The following is a 20,458-nucleotide window of genomic DNA, read 5'->3' on the forward strand; positions in this document are numbered from 1 at the left end:
TTGTTGGAAACCTCGGTGTGGGAATAAGTGTTTCTTCCTTCGCCCGAAGGACGCTAAATTCCCAGAGAGAACTCCCGGCTCTAACTTTGCTCATCCTGGCCTCTCAAAGAGCAGTGAGCCTCTAATAAACGCAGTCTACCCTTCGCGGATAAAAGCTCTCCTTTAAGGGGACTGGACACTAAGTTCCCTTCTGGTGCCACAAAGCTGCTGCCATCAACACCCTTTGTCCGCTCCCTCCTCAAGTTCTGCGTGGGACCCTCCGCTGCTCCCCCTAGCCCCGATCGCCCCAAGTAGGGAAGACTGCATGCCTCCAAGCGCACCCCCTCCCTGACAGCTGCGTCCAGGCCAAGCCCGGGTTCCACGCCCTGCCCTTCGCTCGGCACGCCCAGGCCCCGCCCCGCCCCAGCCCCGCCCCCTGCCTCCTCCCCGCCCCCGCCTCGCTCCCCCCTCGAGCCGACTAGTGGCGGCGGCGGCCCCGGGACCGGGTTCCCTCAGACAAGACGGCGGGTGGAAGAGGAAGCGGCTGAACCCCGAACTGTGCTCCAGCACCACCGAACACCGCCCGCCTCAGCCGACTAGACCCGTCGAGACCTGGGCCTCGCCGAGCCGAGAGGAGGGAAAGGCCGGAGGCGGCTGCGTGGAGGCGCGGGCGGAGGCGGCGCGGCCGGCCGCGGCTGCCGCTTTGTTGTGCTGCCCGGGCAGAGGAAGGAGAAGTGGGAGGAGGGGGGAGCTCGGCGTCCTGCTCCCTCCACGGCTCATGGCGACGACGCTCGGCACATCCGGGACCCTCCGGCCGCGCCGGCCGCGGCGCCGGCTGCTCGGGCCCCAGCCCCGGCGGCTGTGGTGACTCCGCAGCGCCTCGCCGTCGCCCCCGCCCCGCCCGCCGCCGGCCCCGGTCCCCGCGTCTGTGGCCGGAGCCCTGCCGCCGCCCCCGCCGCGGGGAACATGTCTAACCCCGGAGGCCGGAGGAACGGGCCCGTCAAGCTGCGCCTGACAGGTGAGGGGGGTGGGGAGCGGGTGGCGGGACCCAGGCCCGGGCCGCCGCGGGGTGGGCGAGCCGGCGTGGGGGCTGCCTGTGGTCGTGGGAAGGGCCAGGGTCGCGATCAGTGGTGAGTTGGGGGCCGGAGGCATGGGAAGGCCTAGATCTGGGAGAGTAATTGGAAAAACCACTAGCTCTGGTTTGTAAATTCTTTAAAAAGTCATTGGTGTTTCGAGGGTCGACCGTAGTGGGGAGGGGTAAGCCAGTTTGGATTCCTTGCCAATTTGAGGTCGAAAAGTCTTGGCCGAGGAACCCGACTTGCTCTTCTTGGGCTTCGGGGAGCAGCTCCTACCCTGCTGCCCAGGTGGGGTCTTTGAGGATGAGGAGCTCATGTGGCGGGGATTATTGAATCCGGTTGCTGACTGCGCGCAGTAAACACTCCTTAAAGATGGAGCACTTAACGGGAGGGTGTGTGTGTGTGTGTCCCCTGGTTAACTTGTACACCCACATGTCCGCGTGTGGAAGCCTTTACTCTCTCCTGCCAGCCACAGCAGCCTGTGCCCCACACCTGAAATGAACGTCTTTGGGAGGTGGGGAGGCTGAGGTTGCCTTTTCCCGAGTATCTGCCTGATCCGACGACTCAAGCTCATTGAGCACTCGGTGTGTAGGTTTGCATATTTTGGGTTGTTCCTTGCAGGCCGCGGAACTTGTGCCTCACTTCTAAGCCTAGACCTGCTTTAAAAACACAATTAAAAAATTAAAAAAAATTTCTAAGTATGTGCTCATACAAACTTTCAGGAGAACTTGCTCTCATACCACCCCTCCCCCCTTGCCTTTTCTGAAAATTGCCAATGGAAAAAGAATGTCGGGAGGAGTTGCTAGATAGTTGGCTAGATACTATTTAAAAGTGTTTATGATTCTAGGTGCATTAAAACTTTGGCATTACAGGTACATTTTGTTTCAGGTGCCATATTTGGTATTCTTACAGGGACATGTTACCTTATTTTAAGGAAAAAATAATAACTTTGGTTAAAAAGTGTAATTGAAGTCAATATGGTTACCCTAGGTCACCATTCACCATTAATAAATTATCCACGTTTGTATTCCCATGTGTGGTGAGAAAGACGGTTTTCCTTACAGGACTTGTGTGTGTGTGTGCGTGTGTAAGAATAAATTATTTATGTTTGCCTACATTGGACTTTTGAGATATATTTGGGCTAATTTTGGAATTGAATACTTGTGTGTCACATCCCAGTCCACTGGCTGAACTTTTGAGATAAAAACTAACTTGCAGTGAATTTGGTATTTGATAAATTAGCCTGAATATAAATTGGCTGCAATCTTTAAAATATATTTCTTTCATGACAGTTTTACTTTCCGTAGGGAAAATTGCAAAGAATCATTAACTGAGTGGTTCTTAATGGAAAACTGGGATTGGGGAATGCATGTCTCCCCCCTTCTACCCATTCAGTTTCCTTATTTTCTTAGGAGTCAGTGGAAACCTTTATAAGGGATCTTTGTTGCTTTAGAGTTTATCTACTGCTGTTCCCTTTCTGGCATCAGTTCTGAGCCTTTGATTCTGGAAAGAACCTGGGACTCCAGGTATGCTTTAAAAAGCAACAGAAATAGATTCTTGGCTATTTACTTCCCTTTAGGCTATATCCATATAGAGAAAATGAGGGAGAAAACAGGGATTTTGATTTTCTGCAGATAAAATGAGTTTGAGGTTTTTAATCTGAATCGATAGATCTTAAAGTGTTTTTCTGTGGTTTCTTTACTGTATACAATACATTACAAAGATTCATGAATAAAGTGCAATAGACAGCAAGATTACACTTATTTATTTTAAGGGGGGGGTGAGAGAGGGAGTGGCCGACTAAATTTATAGAGTAATTTTGTATCTTTAAATTTTTCTGAGGAATTTTAAATACCCAGTGTCTTTGATTTTTCCCCTTAATTGTTTAAGGTACTCTTAATTCCTTAAAACCATTGGGAATTTATCTTCTAATAGTCTTAACATTTGACAAGGTTTAAAAACATTGTTCTCCCCACTTTTGTTACTTATGGTGGATTCTCTTTTGTTTTGCCAGGAAAGTTAACATATTTTTCATTCTTCATTTTTGTTCATCATTTACAAATTAGATGGTATAGATTTTAACAAATAGATCTCAAGAACTGGATTCAATTAGCAGCTTTTTAGGACATAAACATTAAAGAGTTAGAGGGAAAAGATTGTTTTGACTGACTGGATAAATGACAGGGCTGTGTTTGATGTGCGTCCAGGAATTGGTCTGGAGCTGGTGCCCAACTTCTCAGTCTATCTTGAGAAGCCAAATAAAATATTTAACCTAGGCTTCGTTTTTTTAAAAAAAAAAAAAAAAAAAAAGTTGATTCTTTGTTAAGACCTTAAGAAATGTTTGGCATACCTTTAGACTAAGTGTTTAACAGTACATTTAGATCCAGGTTCCATAATAGGGGGAAAATCACTTAAGAAAAGGCAGATCCTACAATAAATTTTTGTTTGCTTTATAATACTCTTGGGCTACAAGATGCTTTGAAATTAGTTCTCTGCTTTAAGTTAATACCAACTAGTATTATAAATTTATAGAGTGCTTTTGATTCTAAGGTGCTTTTTGAATTGTAGTTACTCAATTATTTCCTAAATGTAGAGATGTCCCTTTACTGAAAGGTAAATGATTCTTGCATGGTGACATACACACAAACACACCCACATATAAACCAAAGAAGAAGAAATATTTGAGCCATGGGCTCTCCGCCCACAATAGATATTAGACTTTTCCACATATCATTTCTGAAACCACAGTCAACTAGTGAACTGTTTGGTATTTTTTTATTCTAAGATGGCAGGGTTAATTTAATCCCAAATTTGAAGTTCTCCAGGCCATTGGTAAAATCTGAGTTGATCCATCAAGCTTCTCTTGTTGCTTTTCATGACATATTAGCACTTAGTCTTTAAAATGGGTTGGATGTAAAGCTGTCAACTTCAACTAGTATTTTTAGAGCAAACTGATTATAAAATGTTAAATTTGAATAACATTATATTTCATGTGAATATCTTAGAGGGGCTTGGGTAGGAAATACTGGTCTTTGATTATAGTGAAAATTTTGAATTTTTTATGCCATTATTGTTTATGAAAACTTAAAGGCTGGAAAAAGTTTAGCTTAATTTCTAATATTTTAAATCTTGAATATGGAGAAATCACAGATTACTTCTCCAAAACATTTATTTTAGACCTTTTTGAAGTTTCAGTGTTTTTGTTTCCTGTTCTCATGTTATTAATTTATAAAACCTTTGGCAGTAATGAGGTTAACCTATAGCTTAAGGAAAATTAACTTTAAAATCTTACTTTAGATACGCCAGTGCCCAAATATTGTTTCACTGCATTATTGATTCAAGGTTTTAAAAATTACAATTTGGTTTTATCTCAGGTTCCTAAGTAGGAATATGCCTGTACACCATATTCCAGGGATGTTAGTGATTTGAATGTCCCCAATTCATTTTATTTTCATGGTTTCAAATGAGGAAGCCACTGTGGCTTAGCTCCTTCCTTTTAAGTTATCTCTTGTAGTCTGACCCTCTTCAGACAGGTTATAGAACTTGCCTAATTGTTTCATGTAGTTTGATTTTCATTGGTTAGTAAAGTTTGTGTGTTTCTACTTTTTTGTGTGTTTCTACTTTTTTGTTGTTGGTTGAGCTATTACTATCAAAACATACCAGCATCTCATTTATATAACATTATTAAGGAATAAATTATTTTATGTAATTCAGTTTTCAAGGCAATTGAAGGGTCATACTTCAAGCACATGAGATTTTTATTTTAGCCATTTTTGATGAGTATTTTAAAGATGTAACATGTCTTACTTTTTTCAAATAGACCATACTTAACAGAACTTAATGTTTTACTTATGCTTTGATGTCATTGTGAATATAAATTATTGTGCTGTTGTAATATGTAGTAGGAGGATATCATCATGGTCTGTAGCGAGAACTATTTGACCCTGGTTATGTGATGATAGATTGTTTAACTTTGTTCTTACTGTTTTTTCTCTCTGCCCTTATTTTTGTTTACTGTTGCTTTCCGTTTTCTAAAAGTGCTGTACCCTTGAAATATTACTGTTGTAATCGATTTTGGTATGTTTCCATGTGATTAATATGTTAATTGTTACTTATTAAGTGCCAGACACTGTATTAAGATTACATCTATTATCACTTTTATTTCTTTCAGTGGCTCTATGAAGTAGGGGAAACTGAGACATGGAGAGGTTAAGTACATGTCAGAACCTTGGTTTGAACCTCAATTGTCTGTTTAGAAAGCTGTTACAAGCTGTTAGAATATGTGTGGAAAAATAAAATAAAAAAATTAAATCTATCCATTTGGAATTACCGCTGTCTAGCAGTCTTTATCCATTAAATTCAACTCATCCCTAGAACTTTTCTCTGACTTAAATTGGCCCTTTTCTCTTCTGATTTTAGGCTCTTGCTCTACTAGACCTAATTTTCTGAAGGGCATTCTCTAGATTGTAAGCTGCATGACGACAGGATCCTTGTTTTAGTCAGTATTAAGAGTTTTTGACATTTTGTTGAATGAATGCTGGAGAAGTTATAAGTAGTTCTATGTAGTTCTTTGTGGTTAATGCCTGGCTAGACATATAGGCAGGGACCGACCCATTTCGGACCTTGGTACATTTTGCCAAGAAGTTTTTTTTTTTTTTCTTGTGATGGGGCCTGTAGAAGGATTTTAAGATTTGACATATTTGCTGTTCAGAAATGTTAATCTGGGGACAGAAGGAAGGATGGCCTGGCCTGGGATGGGAGGAGTGAAGACTGGTTTTAGGATAACCTAAGAGACTAGAACAGCAACCATTGTTCCTATTTTTTTCTGTGTTAATACTTATTTTCACATTTTGTTATAAATAATTGCTGTAAACACCTTGGTTCATATGATTTTGGTTTTTTCTTTTTCTTTTTAAAGTATATTTCCATAGAAATGGTGCTATTGGGTCAAAGGGTGTGGATGTTTTTAAGGCTCCTGATGAATTTTTCACCAGGCTTCTTAAAAGGATTGTGGCTATTTACAGCAGCAGTGAATGTGCCTGTTTTTGCTATTCTATTACAAGTTGTTGGTTATTGTTTTTTAAATTCTTTGCTAATCTCATAGCATATAGTATTTAAAATTTTTCTTGTGATGTCGAATATATGTTTCTTAATTATGTTTCTCTTTTTGTTGACTTGTTTGATCTTGTCTTAGTGATGTCAGGGCCCAATTGTTTTTCTTACTGATCTAGCTGAGATTTAAAAATATGTTAAACTGTTGGCATATTTGCTACAAATATTTCCCCAGTCTATTATTTTCTTTTTAATTTTGACCATTTTTGGACATGAGAACTTTGTTACTTTAGGAGTCAACTCTATCCAGGTTTTCTTTTGTTTTTCCTATTCTATACTTAGGAAGACCTTAAGAGGCTTGGTAAATATTTCATTTTAGTGTTTTAAAAATGGTTTAAAAAAGATACCCCCCAATTGCTATTTCTGTCATCATTATTTATTAAACAATTCTTCTTTCACCATAAATGCGATGTCTTTTTATTTATATTAAATTAGTTATGATAGTGTGAGATCTTTCTTGTTCTGTAGTACCACGTTTATTTTATTGTAGCTTTATACTTTAGTTTAACATTCTTTTTTTTTTTGTTACTCTTACTTATTTGCTCTTCCACATAAATATTGAATTTAAGTTTAAAAAGAAGTTTCATTGAGATTCTGGTTAGCATTGCATTACTTTGGAAAGAGAGGCATTTAAGTGTATTTAGTTTTCCCAACTGATAAAAGCATACTGTGTTTTTACATTTCAGATTTTGCTCATATTGCTCAGGATAGTTTTTTGTAAATTTCTCCCTATGTTTAACTTTATTCCATCATTGTGCCATTTTTGTTGTATTTTTTAATCTTTTATTGCTCATATTTGGAAATGCAGTTATGTATTTTTTTATATCAACAATTGTGCTGAACACTGTCTAGTAGTATTTGATACTTGTTTTCTTGATACCAGTATTTGTAGTTTTTAGCGTTGAATGTTAACATTTAAAAATGTTGTTTATTCTTGGATATTTTCATTAATATATAATTAGCTGAACAGTGAGGAGTTTTATGTTGGTTTGCTTTAGAATAGCTTCTTGAAGGTATTGACCACTAAAAAAATTATATTTAATGTAGTATTAAATATCAAAATATATCTTAAATTTGATTTGAAGTTTAGTTTCATGTCATGCTAAAAATTAACAGCAGACATAAAAGACATAAAGCTTAGATTTTTAAATCTTAATTACTATATGGTAGTAATTACCATATAGATGATTACGCAAAGAAAGGCATTTCTTTTTTCCCAAAAAGTTTCCTCATGCTCCTTCACAGTCTCCTTCTTCCCTATCCTCAGTCCTTGGCAACCACTGATCTGCTTTTTGATGAAGTAGAATTTTGATGAAGTAGTCCAGTCTATCTGTCACTATACTTTCTCCTTTTCTAGAATTTCATGTAAATGGATTCATGCAGTATGTAGTCTTCTGGGTCTGTCTTCTCTCACTTACTGTAATGTTTTTGAGATCCATCTATGGTGTATATCAGTAGTTTGGTGTGTATCCTGAGGAGTATTGTATGGATATATTCTACTGTGCTTATCCACTCATAAATACCCGCAGATGTTTGTTTGTTTCCCGTTTTTTGCTAGAAATTATGAATAAGCTGTTATGAACATTTGAGTACAAATCTTTTTGTGGACACGTTTTCATTTCTCTTGGATAAAGATACCCAGGAGTGGGACTGTTGGGTCATGTGGTAAGTGTTGGATTTAACTTTTAAAAAATTTGCCAAACTTTTTTTATTTCAAAATGGTGGGACCCATTTGCACTTCTGCTAGCAATGTATGACAGTTCCAGATGCTCTCTATCTTTGTCAGCACTTGCTTTTGTCAGTCTTTGATTTTAGCCATTCTAATTGGTACTTAGAGCTATCTCATCATAGCTTTAATTTTCATTTCCTTAAATACTTGTGATGTTGAGCATCTTTTCATATGCTTTTTTGCCTCCATGTATCTTTGGTGAGAATATCTGTTTAAATCTTTTGTCCATAGTTTTCAAATTGCATTGTTTGTTTTCTTGAGTTTTGAGAATTTTTTTTTCTTCCCCATTTTCTCAGTGGTATCTTCTGAAGAACAGACATTTAGAATTTTTATGAAGTAGTCCAGTCTATCAGTTTTTTCTCTTATGGCTCATACTTTTTGGATCCTGGCTAAGGAGTCTTTTTCTAACCCAGTGTTGTAGGGAGTTTTTCCTGTGTTTTCTTCTGTGTTGTTTATAGTTTTAGTTCTTAAATTTAGATCTATGGTACTTTTAATTTTTTAATATAGTGTGAGATAAGGGTTGAGGTTCAATTTTTTGGCATATGGATATTGAATTTTTCTAGCCCTATTGTTAAAAATGCTTTTGCTTCTTCCATTGAATTGTCTTGGTACCTAGGTTGAAAATCAGTTGACTAAATACATATAGTTATGTTTCTGGGCTCTGTTCTGTTCCCTTTATAAATTTATTCTTTATAATTCTACACTGTTTTGATTACTGCAGTTTTAAAATAAGCCTTTTTGGTTCAAACATTGATAAAAAGCCTTTTGTAAACAATTTTTTTTCTTTTGTTCAGAGAAGTTGTAGGCTTACAGAAAAATCATGCAGAAAATAGAATTCCCATATTTCACCCCTATTATTGTTAACACCTTGCATTAGTGTGGTAACATTGTTACAATTGGTGAATGACTATTATAATTATTCTATTAACTATAGGCCACAGTTTATATTAGAGTTCACTATTTGTGTTGTACAGTCCTGGTTGTTTTTTGTTTTTTGTTTTTGTTTTAAATTTTTATTCTAGTAACATAGGTATACCCCAAAGTTTCCCCTTTAACTACATTCATATATATAATTCAGTGCTGTTAATTATGTTCCTAATGATGTGCTGTCATCACCATCATCCAAAGCAAACACATATGCTGTTTCTATACCTCTCATCAGAAATACTTTGATAAGCGGTTTAATAAGCATAACTGAGTTTTTCATTTAGGATTTTGTAATGATTTAGAATATTGTAATGCTTCAGAGCCATTATTTCATTTATTTGGTCAACAGATACTTATCAAGTTTTTAACATTGCCAGCCACTGATAATTTTTATTAGATAGTACCATTAATGGAGATATAATAAATCAGACTAAATTTAGATTGGGCTCAAGAAACAACCTTTATATATTTGTATTCAAAATTTGTATTATAGACACTTTTGATTTTTGTCTCTTCTGATGAAAGTGGATTGCAAGAAGCATGATTTAACAAGTTTTGTTTATTTACCAGCTATCAGCCCCCTTAAATCTTTTTTGGAAAAAGTTGGGCTATAAAGAATAAATATGTCTAAAATGTGGAAAAGAAAGGATATAAATTGTATTAATTGTGAGTTGGATTATGGTTATCTATTCTTTTTGCTTGTATTATTTTGCATAATGAGTATTTTTTTTTTCCTGTAGTACGACAAAAGAAAGGAAACTAAGCAGAGTATTTTGGACCATAATGCATTCCTGGAAACTGTCACAAAGCAGACATCCATAAAATAGATCTTATTTTCTGTGTATGATTAGTTTCATACTTGGTAATTTCATGGGGGAAGTTGGGATGTTGTGAAAAGAGTATATAGAACTTGGAGGCAGAAAATTTGGGTTCAGATCCTAGTACTGCCACTGTGCCTTGTGCCTTTAGGCAAATCACTTAATTTTTTTCTGTGCCTGCTTATTCAGTTAGAAATGCATGCTTAAAATTACATGGTTATTTATCTTAGGATTCTGCTGGGCAGGAAATGAAATAATGTATATGGAAAATACTATTCAATTTGTTAAGTATTATGTAACTGTACTTTGATATTCTTGACCAAAAATTGTTTAAAATAAGTTAGTTATAACCAGTTATATGCTGTGGTTTATAGGAGCAGATACAGCCTTAATAATGATTAGTATAGGTACTGATAGAAAAGATTTCATGTTTCATAAAAGAGGCATAAATGTTTTGTACACCTTGGAGTACCAATGTCATAAAATATTCATTTAGTGAACAAAACATAATGAGCCACTAAGTTTTAACTTAAAGTAATATAGCACAAATTGAGACAATTAACTGTATTTTTTCCCATCCCTCTCCCCCCATATTTTTGATAATAAGTTAAAAGAACTTTGGAGAATAGTTTAGATGGCTCAGTATTTTGGAAGTGGGAGTGGGAGTTGGAGATGGGCAGTTTGGATCCAGGTCTTTATGACTTAATACATTTTCCCTGTAGCCTGGTGGCACTTCCAAAAATAGCCTGTAATGTCCCTCCTCTGGCCAGTAGATGGCGGTATTTCTACACAGGTAGACGTCAAGAATGAATAACCTGGAAAACTGAAGCCCGAAGTCTAAATGAGTGTATTTGGAACAAATGAAGTTGGAGAATTATAAACTGTGAAAGGTGATTCCTGGTTCTAATAAAAATCCCGTACTTTAATATAAGCTTTCTTATATAAACTCTTTATATGCTACATATTATACAAGCAGATACAAAAATTCTTTTTACTTACATTAAAATTGAAACATTACTCATTAATAGTTATACTTCTAGTTTTGCATGATCTTTTGTCTTCAGGCTTTTAACTATGACTTTAATTCTTACAGTGAAAAAGAAAACTTAGTGATTAGATGGATTATTTAGAACCATATGACCCTAGTACTATAAATTAGGTTGATAAAGCTTTTTGTTTTTAAACTGAACTTTGGTAACTAAAACAAGACTGGAAAATTTTTTTTTAATATAAGAAAAATAAAGTGGTATTTAATACATTCAGAATACCATGTCTAACACAATAGTTGCTACATTGTACATCTTCAGTAAATATTTCTAAATTAAAGCATGATTGAAATTGAAAAAAGCTTGCATGGTCTTTAAGGACTTTATTTTAAACAGATAATAAGATGTCTCTTTGGTTGTTATTGAATCAACTGACTTTTACACCTTGGTAATTTTGACAACAGTAAGTTATAAAGCTTTAGTACTGAAGTATTCATTTGTTAATATTTGACTTGATGGATAGAACTCTTAACATAGTCTGCAAATAAATGCTGTTATTGCTTCTTAGCAAAATAAAGATCATTGTGATATTCACTGGTGTGTGTCTGTGTGTGTGTGTGTGAGAGAGAGAAAATGTGTTTCTGGAACATCACATAAGAAAATTTACATATATAGGTGGATGGTCAATTTTAGTAAGATTACTTAATTTTTTCCCCAGAGCTATACAATTTTAAAGTGCTTTCTCATTTATTATCTTATTTAGTTACTCTTCAGAATCTGTTGTTACAGATATTTTAAACCAGGGAAAGTGAAACAAGCACCTTTTATCTGATGGATTTTTTCCTTAAATCTTATAAAGAGAATATTAATAGAATTTTTGAGGTGAACAAGTGGTATGAATATTCCACTTTTTTAGATACGAGGATAAATGTACCGAAAGTCCTTTGTAATAAAATTTGCTGTTCTTTCTCTAATTCCTCCAGGTGAGCAGTTAACTCTTCAATTTTTGCTCTCTCTTCTCTTTTAATATAGGCATTTAGGGCAATAAATTTCCCTCTCAGCACCGCCTTTGCTGCATCCCATAAGTTTTGATAAGTTGTGTTTTCATTGTCATTTGCCTCGAGGTATTTACTAATTTCTCTTGTAATTTCTTCCTTTACCCACTGGTTTTCTAAGAGGGTGTTGTTTAGCCTCCATATGTTTGTGAATTTTATGACCTTCTGCCTTTTATTTATTTCCAACTTCATTCCATTGTGGTCTGAGAAGGTGTTTTGTATAATATCAATATTTTTAAATTTGTTGAGACTTGCTTTGTGACCCAACATGTGGTCTATCCTAGAGAATGTTCCATGAGCACTTGAGAAAAAAGTGTATCCTGCTGTTGTTGGATGTAGTGTTCTATAAATGTCTGTCAAGTCTAGTTCATTTATCATACAATTCAACATCTCTGTTTCTTTAGTGATCCTCTGTCTAGATGTTCTATCCATTGATGAGAGTGGTGTATTGAAGTCTCCAACTATTATTGTAGAGGTATCTATTTCTCCTTTCAGTGATCGCAGTGTTTGCCTCATGAATTTTGGGGCATTCTGGTTTGGTGCATAAATATTTATGACTGTTATGTTTTCTTGATGAATTGACCCTTTTATTAATATATAGTGTCCTTCTTTGTCTCTTTTAATTGTTTCGCTTTTGAAGTCTAACTTGTCTGATATTAATATAGCTACTCCCGCTTTTTTCTGGTTGTTGTTTGCATGAAATATCTTTTTCCAACCTTTCACTTTCAGTCTATGTTTGTCCTTGTGTCTAAAGTGAGTTTCTTGTAGACAGCATATATAGATGGGTCCTGTTTTTTAATCCATTCTGCCAGTCTGTGTCTTTTTATTGGGGAGTTTAATCCATTTACATTTAGTGTTATTACTGTAAGGGCAGTACTTTCTACTACCATTTTGTTTTTTGGAATTTATGTCATATCTTATTTTTTCCTCTCCTTTTACCTTTCCTGATAATCTTCATTTCTGCACTCTTCTCCAACTCTCTCTCTCCTGTCTTTTCCTATCAGCCTGTAGCGCTCCCTTTAGTATTTCTTGTAGTGCCGGTCTCTTATTCAGAAACTCTCTCAGTGTCTGTTTGTCTGAAAATGTTTTAATCTCTCCCTCATTTTTGAAGGAAAGTTTTGCTGGGTATAGAATTCTTGGTTGGCAGTTTTTCTCTTTCAGTATCTTAAATATATCATGCCACTGTCTTCTTGCCTCCATGGTTTCTGCAGAGAAATCTGTACATAGTCTTATTGACTTTCCCTTGTATGTGATGGATTGCTTTTCTCTTGCTGCTTTCAGAATCCTCTCTTTGTCTTTGACATTGGACAATCTGACCAGTAAGTGTCTTGGAGTAGGTCTATTGGGATCTCTTCTATTTGGGGTACGTTGTACTTCTTGAATCTCTAATTTTCTGTCTTTTATAAGAGTTGGGAAATTTTCAGTGAATATGTCTTCTATTACTCTTTCTGCCCCTTTTCCCCTCTCTTCTCCTTCTGGGATACCCATAACACGTATATTTGTGCGTTTCATGTTGTCACTCAGCTCCCTAAGACCCTGCTCATATTTTTTCCATTTTTTTCACCATCTGTTCTTTTGTGTGTATGAATTCGAATGACCTGTCTTCCAGTTCACTGATCCTTTCTTCTGCCTGTTCAAATCTACTGTTGTGTCCCTTCATTGTGTTTTTCATCTCCTCCATTGTGGCCTTCATTCCCATGAATTCTGCCATTTGTTTTTTTAAGTTTATGAATTCTTCTTTATGGTCAGCCAGTGTCTTCTTTATATCCTTCAGCTCTTTTGCTATATCTTCCTTCATTTCATCAAATTTATTTAGCATTAGTTGCCTCCACTCCTGTGTCTCAGCTGAGCTATTAGTTTGTTCCTTTGGCTGGTCCATGTTTTCGTGTTTCCTGGTATGGCTTGTTATCTTAAGTTGTCTAGGCATCTGATTTTCTTGATTAGTTTATTTTGGAGCTTGTTTTCTGTCTTTTACCTAGTGGTTTTCTTGTTGGTTGGCTTTGTTTTCTGGCTTCTGTTATTCAGTTCAGCTTATTCTAGACCTCTAACTTAGGTTCTATTTAGTTGATCAGAATTTTTCCCCTCTTGTTTTTTCTGTTTCTTGCTCTGCCTCTATGTAACCTTTTTGTGAGTGGGTCTCCTCAGATATGGTCGACCCTAGTCAGATTTTCCCAGTCTAGTGAGGCCCAGGTCTCAGTGGGAGGGTATGGAGTTTTCCTGAGAATGAGACCCTCCTATGAGGCCTTTAGAATTGGTGCTTTTCCTCTCCTGTCCAGCAGGTGGCGCTGGCAAGCCCGCAGCTCCCCCACCAGTGTAAGGAGGTGTGGAGCCTTTAGTTCTCCTGGTGACTCTGATCCTGTCGGGGGCGTGGCTGACTGAAGCAATGTTCGCTGCGATCTCAGCTTTTCCTCCAATATCAAACTTGTGTCCAATGTGTGACTGGTTACTGGAGACCCCGAAAACACTGTTTCATATAGTTATTGGGTAATTGCCAGCTGCTCTAGGGGAGAGACGAAATTCTGCTCCTCACCACTCCGCCATCTTGCCCCGCCTCCTCCCCTTTGTAATAAAATTTGAATTGTTATATCTTTTAGTTCCTTTTTTCCTAGTTGTTTCTATTTTTTTTTTTTTTCCTTTTTTTAGCTTTGTTGGGAAACCAGCCTTTTTATTACTTTAAAATGGGGTTGGTGGTGATATATCAAGTTTCTTCTGATTTCCAATTGAGTTAACTCTTAAATCTCTTCTTTAGCCAGAAAGGGAACTTAGAATGGTGATGAAATATGTTCATATTTGCATATTCTTTCAGCGAACATTTGTTTAGAGACTTATATGCAGCTTAACACTGAGTTGGTAGGCCCTGGGATTTCTAGAACAGTTTAGGACCCTGACCTTACTGTTTGCGGAATTGCAGTGTAAATAGCGATGAGACAAAACTTGATGAATGAAATAACCAAATAATGCTAGTTTGTGGTACATGCAGTGAGTGCTTAAGAAATTGGGTGAAATGAAAGAATATCCATGGCTATTCTTATTTTTCATATGAAAAATAGTCGTAGATATATTTAAGGAGGCTCACTTTCCAGATTCTAAAATTGACTGGACTTTCATACTTGTTCATTGTACAGAGGAAAGGTATACCTTTTCAGCCACCCCAGATAGTACATTGTCCTGTGGAGAGACACCCTCCAGGGCACAACATAGACAAATCAAAACATTGGTGAGGGTGTTGAGAAAGGCATTGACTCCAGTGAATAGGTAACATCTTTTCACAAGTTTAGGTGGTTTTCGGTCCTTAATTTGCCACAGTATTGAAGGACTCGATCAAGTTGTTAGCTGATCATGATCATTAAAATAATTTTCATAAAAAACAGGCAAATCGGGCGGCTGAGGAGGTAGCGGTGGCGGCGGCGACGGCGGCTCTGGAGGCCGCGTTCCCGGTCCTGGCCTCGGCCCCAGCCCCACCATGGTGACACTCGCCGAGCTGCTGGTGCTCCTGGCTGCGCTCCTGGCCACGGCCTCGGGCTACTTCGTTAGCATCGGCGCACATGCCGAGGAGTGCTTCTTTGAGCGGGTCACCTCAGGCACCAAGATGGGCCTCATCTTTGAGGTGGCCGAGGGCGGCTTCTTGGACATCGACGTGGAGATTACAGGGCCTGACAATAAAGGAATCTATAAAGGAGACCGAGAGTCCAGTGGGAAATACACATTTGCTGCTCACATGGATGGAACATATAAGTTTTGTTTTAGCAATAGGATGTCCACCATGACTCCAAAGATAGTGATGTTCACCATTGATATTGGGGAGGCCCCAAAAGGACAGGACATGGAAACAGAAGCTCACCAGAACAAGCTAGAAGAAATGATTAATGAGCTGGCAGTGGCAATGGCAGCTGTAAAGCATGAACAGGAGTACATGGAAGTTTGGGAGAGAATACACAGAGCAATCAATGACAATACAAACAGCAGAGTGGTCCTTTGGTCCTTCTTTGAAGCTCTTGTTCTAGTTGCCATGACATTGGGACAGATCTACTACCTGAAGAGATTTTTTGAAGTCCGGAGGGTTGTTTAAAAGCCTTTTTCTCTTATCTCACTGTTTACCAAACACCTTGGTCTCATAATGTCATTAGTTTCTCTGTTTTTATTTTCTGAACTGTATATTCACTACTTATGTTTCTTTGTTACTAATAGCTATAAGGGGGGAAATATTTTTAGGAAAGTTATAATGAAAATTTGATGTTTGATTGGCATTATTTCTTAGTTGAATTCTGCTTCCATTATACAGTCCTTCGAGAACTCAAAACACCGTAAATGAGATATAGGAGTATAGTCCTTTCTATGTCTTCTTTTTCTTTTGTATTCATAATAAAATACAGTTTGTTCAAGAAATCAGCCCAAGGGCAAATAGTACTCCACTAAAATGACTGCATTCTTGGAATCCTTCTCCTGCAGTTCAAGTTGTTAAAGATTCGTTTTGTTGAGTTCTTATGAGAAACAACTAGTCTGCATCTGGACGTTCTGCCCAGCTTAATGGCACAGCTCTCTGACTTTGGAGTAGGCTGCCATGGCTGGCTACTTTTATACTTTCTTTTTTGTTTTTGCTTTAAAGATAAGACTTGCCCTGACATATATTTTCCTCCCTAAATTTTTACATTGAACCTTAAGACTCAATCACCTCCACTTAAATTGATGACACAAGCAGCTAGTAACCATTTTTTTTTGGTTTCTGCCTAATCTTGTAAAAAGTCTCTATTAAAGCCAATTCTCTGGGTGTTTCAGCAAATGGTAGCTCTTTTTCTTTCTGTGCTGGCATGTCCACTTTCTCCGCTCTTGGTACGTAGGAAGTGTGTATTCACGCAATTGGAAAAATCTGGATTTCTGATGCCAAAGGGTTAAAGCCTCTTGGATTTCATTGCAATGATATACAGCCACTATTTTATTTTTGATCAGTGGCATTTTGGGCCACTGTTTAATTAGTGTACTGAACATCATTGTCAGTACTAGGGTTTTGTTTTTGTTTCTCTTGGGTCTTTCATTTTTGGCACATGTGAATTTTGTATAAAAGGAAATGACTCTCTTGGTCTCTGATGATGGGTTTAAAATTAAAGGAGCATCTGGTTTGGTGTGGGGATGATCCAGGATTATGTTGTGACTGATGTATATTAGTTACTTGTACATTTTTTTTTGGATCTTTGCAAGGCAGAAACTACAAGTAACGGATTTTATATAATTAATTTAAATTTGTTACAGGCTTTCATGTTCAGGATAAACAATTTTTTTTTAACTTGGGTGAAAATACTTGCGACAGTTTTTTGATAAGGTGAGTGTTTCACCTTAGGATAACTGTTGCATGCCAGTTATTTTTGTGTGTGTGAAAACACTTCAAAATTGAATTAAAAGATGTAAATTTAAAATTGGTTGTGTATCTAATATGCCCCAGGTTCAGTAAATAAACAATTCTTTTTAAAAACAAAAACAAAAAACAAAAAACAAAACAAAAAACAAACAAACAAAAAAAAAACAGGCAAATCAAATAAATACCATTATTTTCCAGAAAATATGAAAGAAAATGTGTTTTTTTAGGAATATAATATTCAAAAAATTTAATGGCATTGCTATAGGGAAAAAAAAAAAACTTTCATTCCCATCTATTTATGTGAATAAGTTTTCTTAGCATTTATAATAATGAAAAATAGGAATAGAATTTGTGCTAAACCCTGACTCATTCCAGCAATATGTAGCATTCCTAATTGAAAATAAGAAAAACCCATCCATCTCATTAAGAGATTCATTTCCCTTTTTTTTTTTTTTTTTTTAATATTTGGTTTGTTTTAGTCAGGATCCCAAAAAGGTCTACACATTGTATTTGATTGGTATGTCTCTTAAGTCGCTACAGGTTCCCCTTTTTTCTTTTTCTACAGATTTTCTTTTTCTTTGAATTTATTTGTTACAGAAACAAGATAATATGTTCTGTGGAGTTTTCTACTTTCTGGATTTTGTTGACTTCATTTTATGTTCTTCTGTACCTTGTGTTTCCTATAAATAGGTACTTAGAAGCTTAATCTGATTTTGGTTCAATTTTTTTTTTTGATAAAAATACTTGATGTGCTTCCTTAGGAGATACATAACCTGCTTATTTTTCTTTTTGTGATAGTAGCAATCATTGATCTTTGCCTAGGTCCATTACTCTATTAGGGGTTTGAAAATGGTATTCATTTATTAACTGAAACAAAGTTTCTAAGGAGAAACTTTTCTTCATCAATTCTTTGGTTACTCTTAAGTAAAATTTGTATAGGAATAGTAGTTTATTTACAAGTTTTCGGAGTAATGAGTTGGTTTCCAAGCATCTTTCAAAGGTGACCAACTTTTATGAATTTATGGGTTGTAACATATTTGATGTAGTTGAATTCATTGCAGATATTATTCTTAAATTGCCCTGTCCTTAGCCAGTAGGAGACTCTTCAAGTTGGTGTCTTGAGTTTTTTTTTCTTTAAATTCAGTTTTATTGAGATATATTCACATATCATACAGTCATCCATGGTATACAATCAACTGTTCGTAGTACCATCATATAGTTGTGCATTCATCACCCCAACGTATTTTTTGAACATTTTCCTTGTACCAGAAAAAGTAAAAATAAGAATAAAAAATAAAAGTAAAGAACACCCAAATCATCCCCCTCACCCTATTTTTCAATTAGTTTTTGTCCCCGTTTTTCTACTCATCCATCCATACACTGGATAAAGGGAGTGTGATCTGTCTACAAGATTTTCACAATCACACTGTTTACCCCTTGAAAGCTACATTGTTATACAGTTGTCTTCAAGAGTCAAGGCTACTGGGTTGCAGTTTGATAGTTTCAAGTGCCTGAGTTCTTTTGACAGGACTCCAGTAATCTTTGATGGTTTCCCTACTTTCTGATATAACAAGATATTTCAAGCTCACCTTAAACATTTTATCCCTCAGATTTGGAATCAGTCATTTTTTCTAGGAAGCCCTATTTCCTTTTCGTGGGAAATGGTATTTGGGGACTACAATCTGATGCTGAAGACAACAGGGAGAAGAATTTTAAGCAGGCAAGGGACATATCTCTGAAGAGCTCTTTAGAGGTAGTATGGATAAATTAGTGTAGATTAATTAGAGGAAGACAGGATTTGAGAAAGTATTTTACCGATTCTATTAAATACCTTTGGCATCTAAAAGCTTTTTATGATTAGGCTTTACTACTGTTTCCTGTCATGCCTGTGTTTCCATCATACCCTTATGTTCTGCCACTGAGAACTCTATATCTTTTCTTAAACTTCACTTTCTCTCATTGCTCCACATTTTGAAAGTGAGTTCCTTAGGCTCTATTCTCCTTTCCCACTTAGTCTTCCTGTATTATTTCCTTCTTGATTTTTAAGACATATCTAGAGTATTATCTCCTCTGATAGTCAGGTTCCTGGTAGGAAATACTATAGGTAACACACCCACAGTAGGTTAAAGAGTGTCGTGAAGGGACTACTTAAAATTGTACGGGCAGGGTTAAGGGAAATCCATCAAGGAATAGTGTAAGCACCTAGGGACTAGCTCTGAAAGGAAGCTGCACCATCACTGGGCTGGCAAGGGCCAAGGGGGAGAGTGATTATGGAACCCAGAGAGACTTCTGGTTACAGGAGAGTGATGCTCAGTAGGAGCTTTGGACTTTGGGAAAGGAATGCTGTCTGAGCACAGAGGAAGCCAGGGGAATAAATGCCCAGACTTCTTACCCTTTACTCTCCTGCTGTTGCTTCTCATTTATTGAACTGAACTAGGCAAGGGAGCCCAGTTCATGTAGTCCATCAAGGTCAGCTTCCTGGGTCAGAGAATACGAGTTAAAGGGTGGAAAATGGCCTTGGAGGAGCAAATAGAGACTATCCGGCACATCCTTATTTAAATCCTCCTACAGCTCTTCAGCGTCCTTCCCATTGTATCATCTATCATGTTGACTTAAAATTCACTGGCTGTCTTGATGGTTTCCACACAGCACTGTGAACTCCTTTTTAGCTAGGTACTATCTGTTATTCATGTTTGCAGACCCACAGTGCTCAATAGATAATTGTTGATTAGATGAATAATAGTTTGAAAAAGAGATTGATGAAATACTTAATTTAAAAGCTCCATCTTACTTAGTGGTAATGTGTGGTGATTCTGAGTTCAAAAAAATTATGTATTTTGCTTTGTTTGGCAATTTTATTGCTTCTGCAATCATTGGCCCACTCATTTTGATTCATGGGAGGCCAGGGATTAAAATACAGGCTATAGATAAATAGATAACTACTGTGTTTGGAAGGATTATAATGCAAGCCCTTGGGTTGGCCGCTCAGTGGCCTGGTAAGCATATTTGTCTACTTTCTTTTATTGTAGGACAATCATGATGCAGGAAAGAATCTGTAGAGGTTATAAAGCCAATTATGTTGACTTCAGGTTGAACGTGTCTTACTGATTAGACTTTCTGTGAGTTATTACATAAGCTTTTTCAGATCTCTTAAGTATTTGAAAACTGGTCACTATCTGGAAAATCTACTGTTAACCTTCGTCCCCCTGCCCCATTAGTTAAATTATCATATATTTGCTATTATGGCTGGTTAATATTGCTGAGTGAAAAAATTACTCCAAAATTTAGAGGCCTAAAACAAAAACAATAAGTTTATTATCTCCCATAGTTTTTGTGGGTCAGGAAGGGCTTGGCTGGGGGGTGGTTTCTGGCTCAGGGTCTGTCATGTGTTTTATTCAGATGGTGGTTGAAGCTGGTATAGTC

At 37.1% G+C, this 20,458-nt stretch overlaps 2 protein-coding genes across 2 annotated transcripts in view; both read left to right on the top strand.

Annotated features, from left to right (window-relative positions):
• The first annotated feature begins 875 nt into the window (after positions 1–875).
• SMURF2 (SMAD specific E3 ubiquitin protein ligase 2) overlaps positions 876–20,458 on the top strand; it is a 158,048-nt gene continuing 138,465 nt past the window's right edge. The window contains exon 1 of the mRNA XM_037810230.1: positions 876–997. Within this exon, the coding sequence (XP_037666158.1) occupies positions 946–997 (52 nt within the window). The 5' untranslated portion in view covers positions 876–945. The remainder of the gene's footprint in view (positions 998–20,458) is intronic.
• Positions 15,057–15,795, top strand: LOC119514463 (transmembrane emp24 domain-containing protein 2-like). Its single transcript, XM_037810232.1, has one exon. The coding sequence runs from the start codon at positions 15,146–15,148 to the stop codon at positions 15,749–15,751; it is 606 nt and encodes a 201-aa protein (XP_037666160.1). The 5' UTR covers positions 15,057–15,145; the 3' UTR covers positions 15,752–15,795.

The sequence above is a fragment of the Choloepus didactylus genome, chromosome 18 (assembly GCF_015220235.1).
Source record: "Choloepus didactylus isolate mChoDid1 chromosome 18, mChoDid1.pri, whole genome shotgun sequence".
Classification (NCBI taxonomy): Eukaryota; Metazoa; Chordata; class Mammalia; order Pilosa; family Megalonychidae; genus Choloepus; species Choloepus didactylus.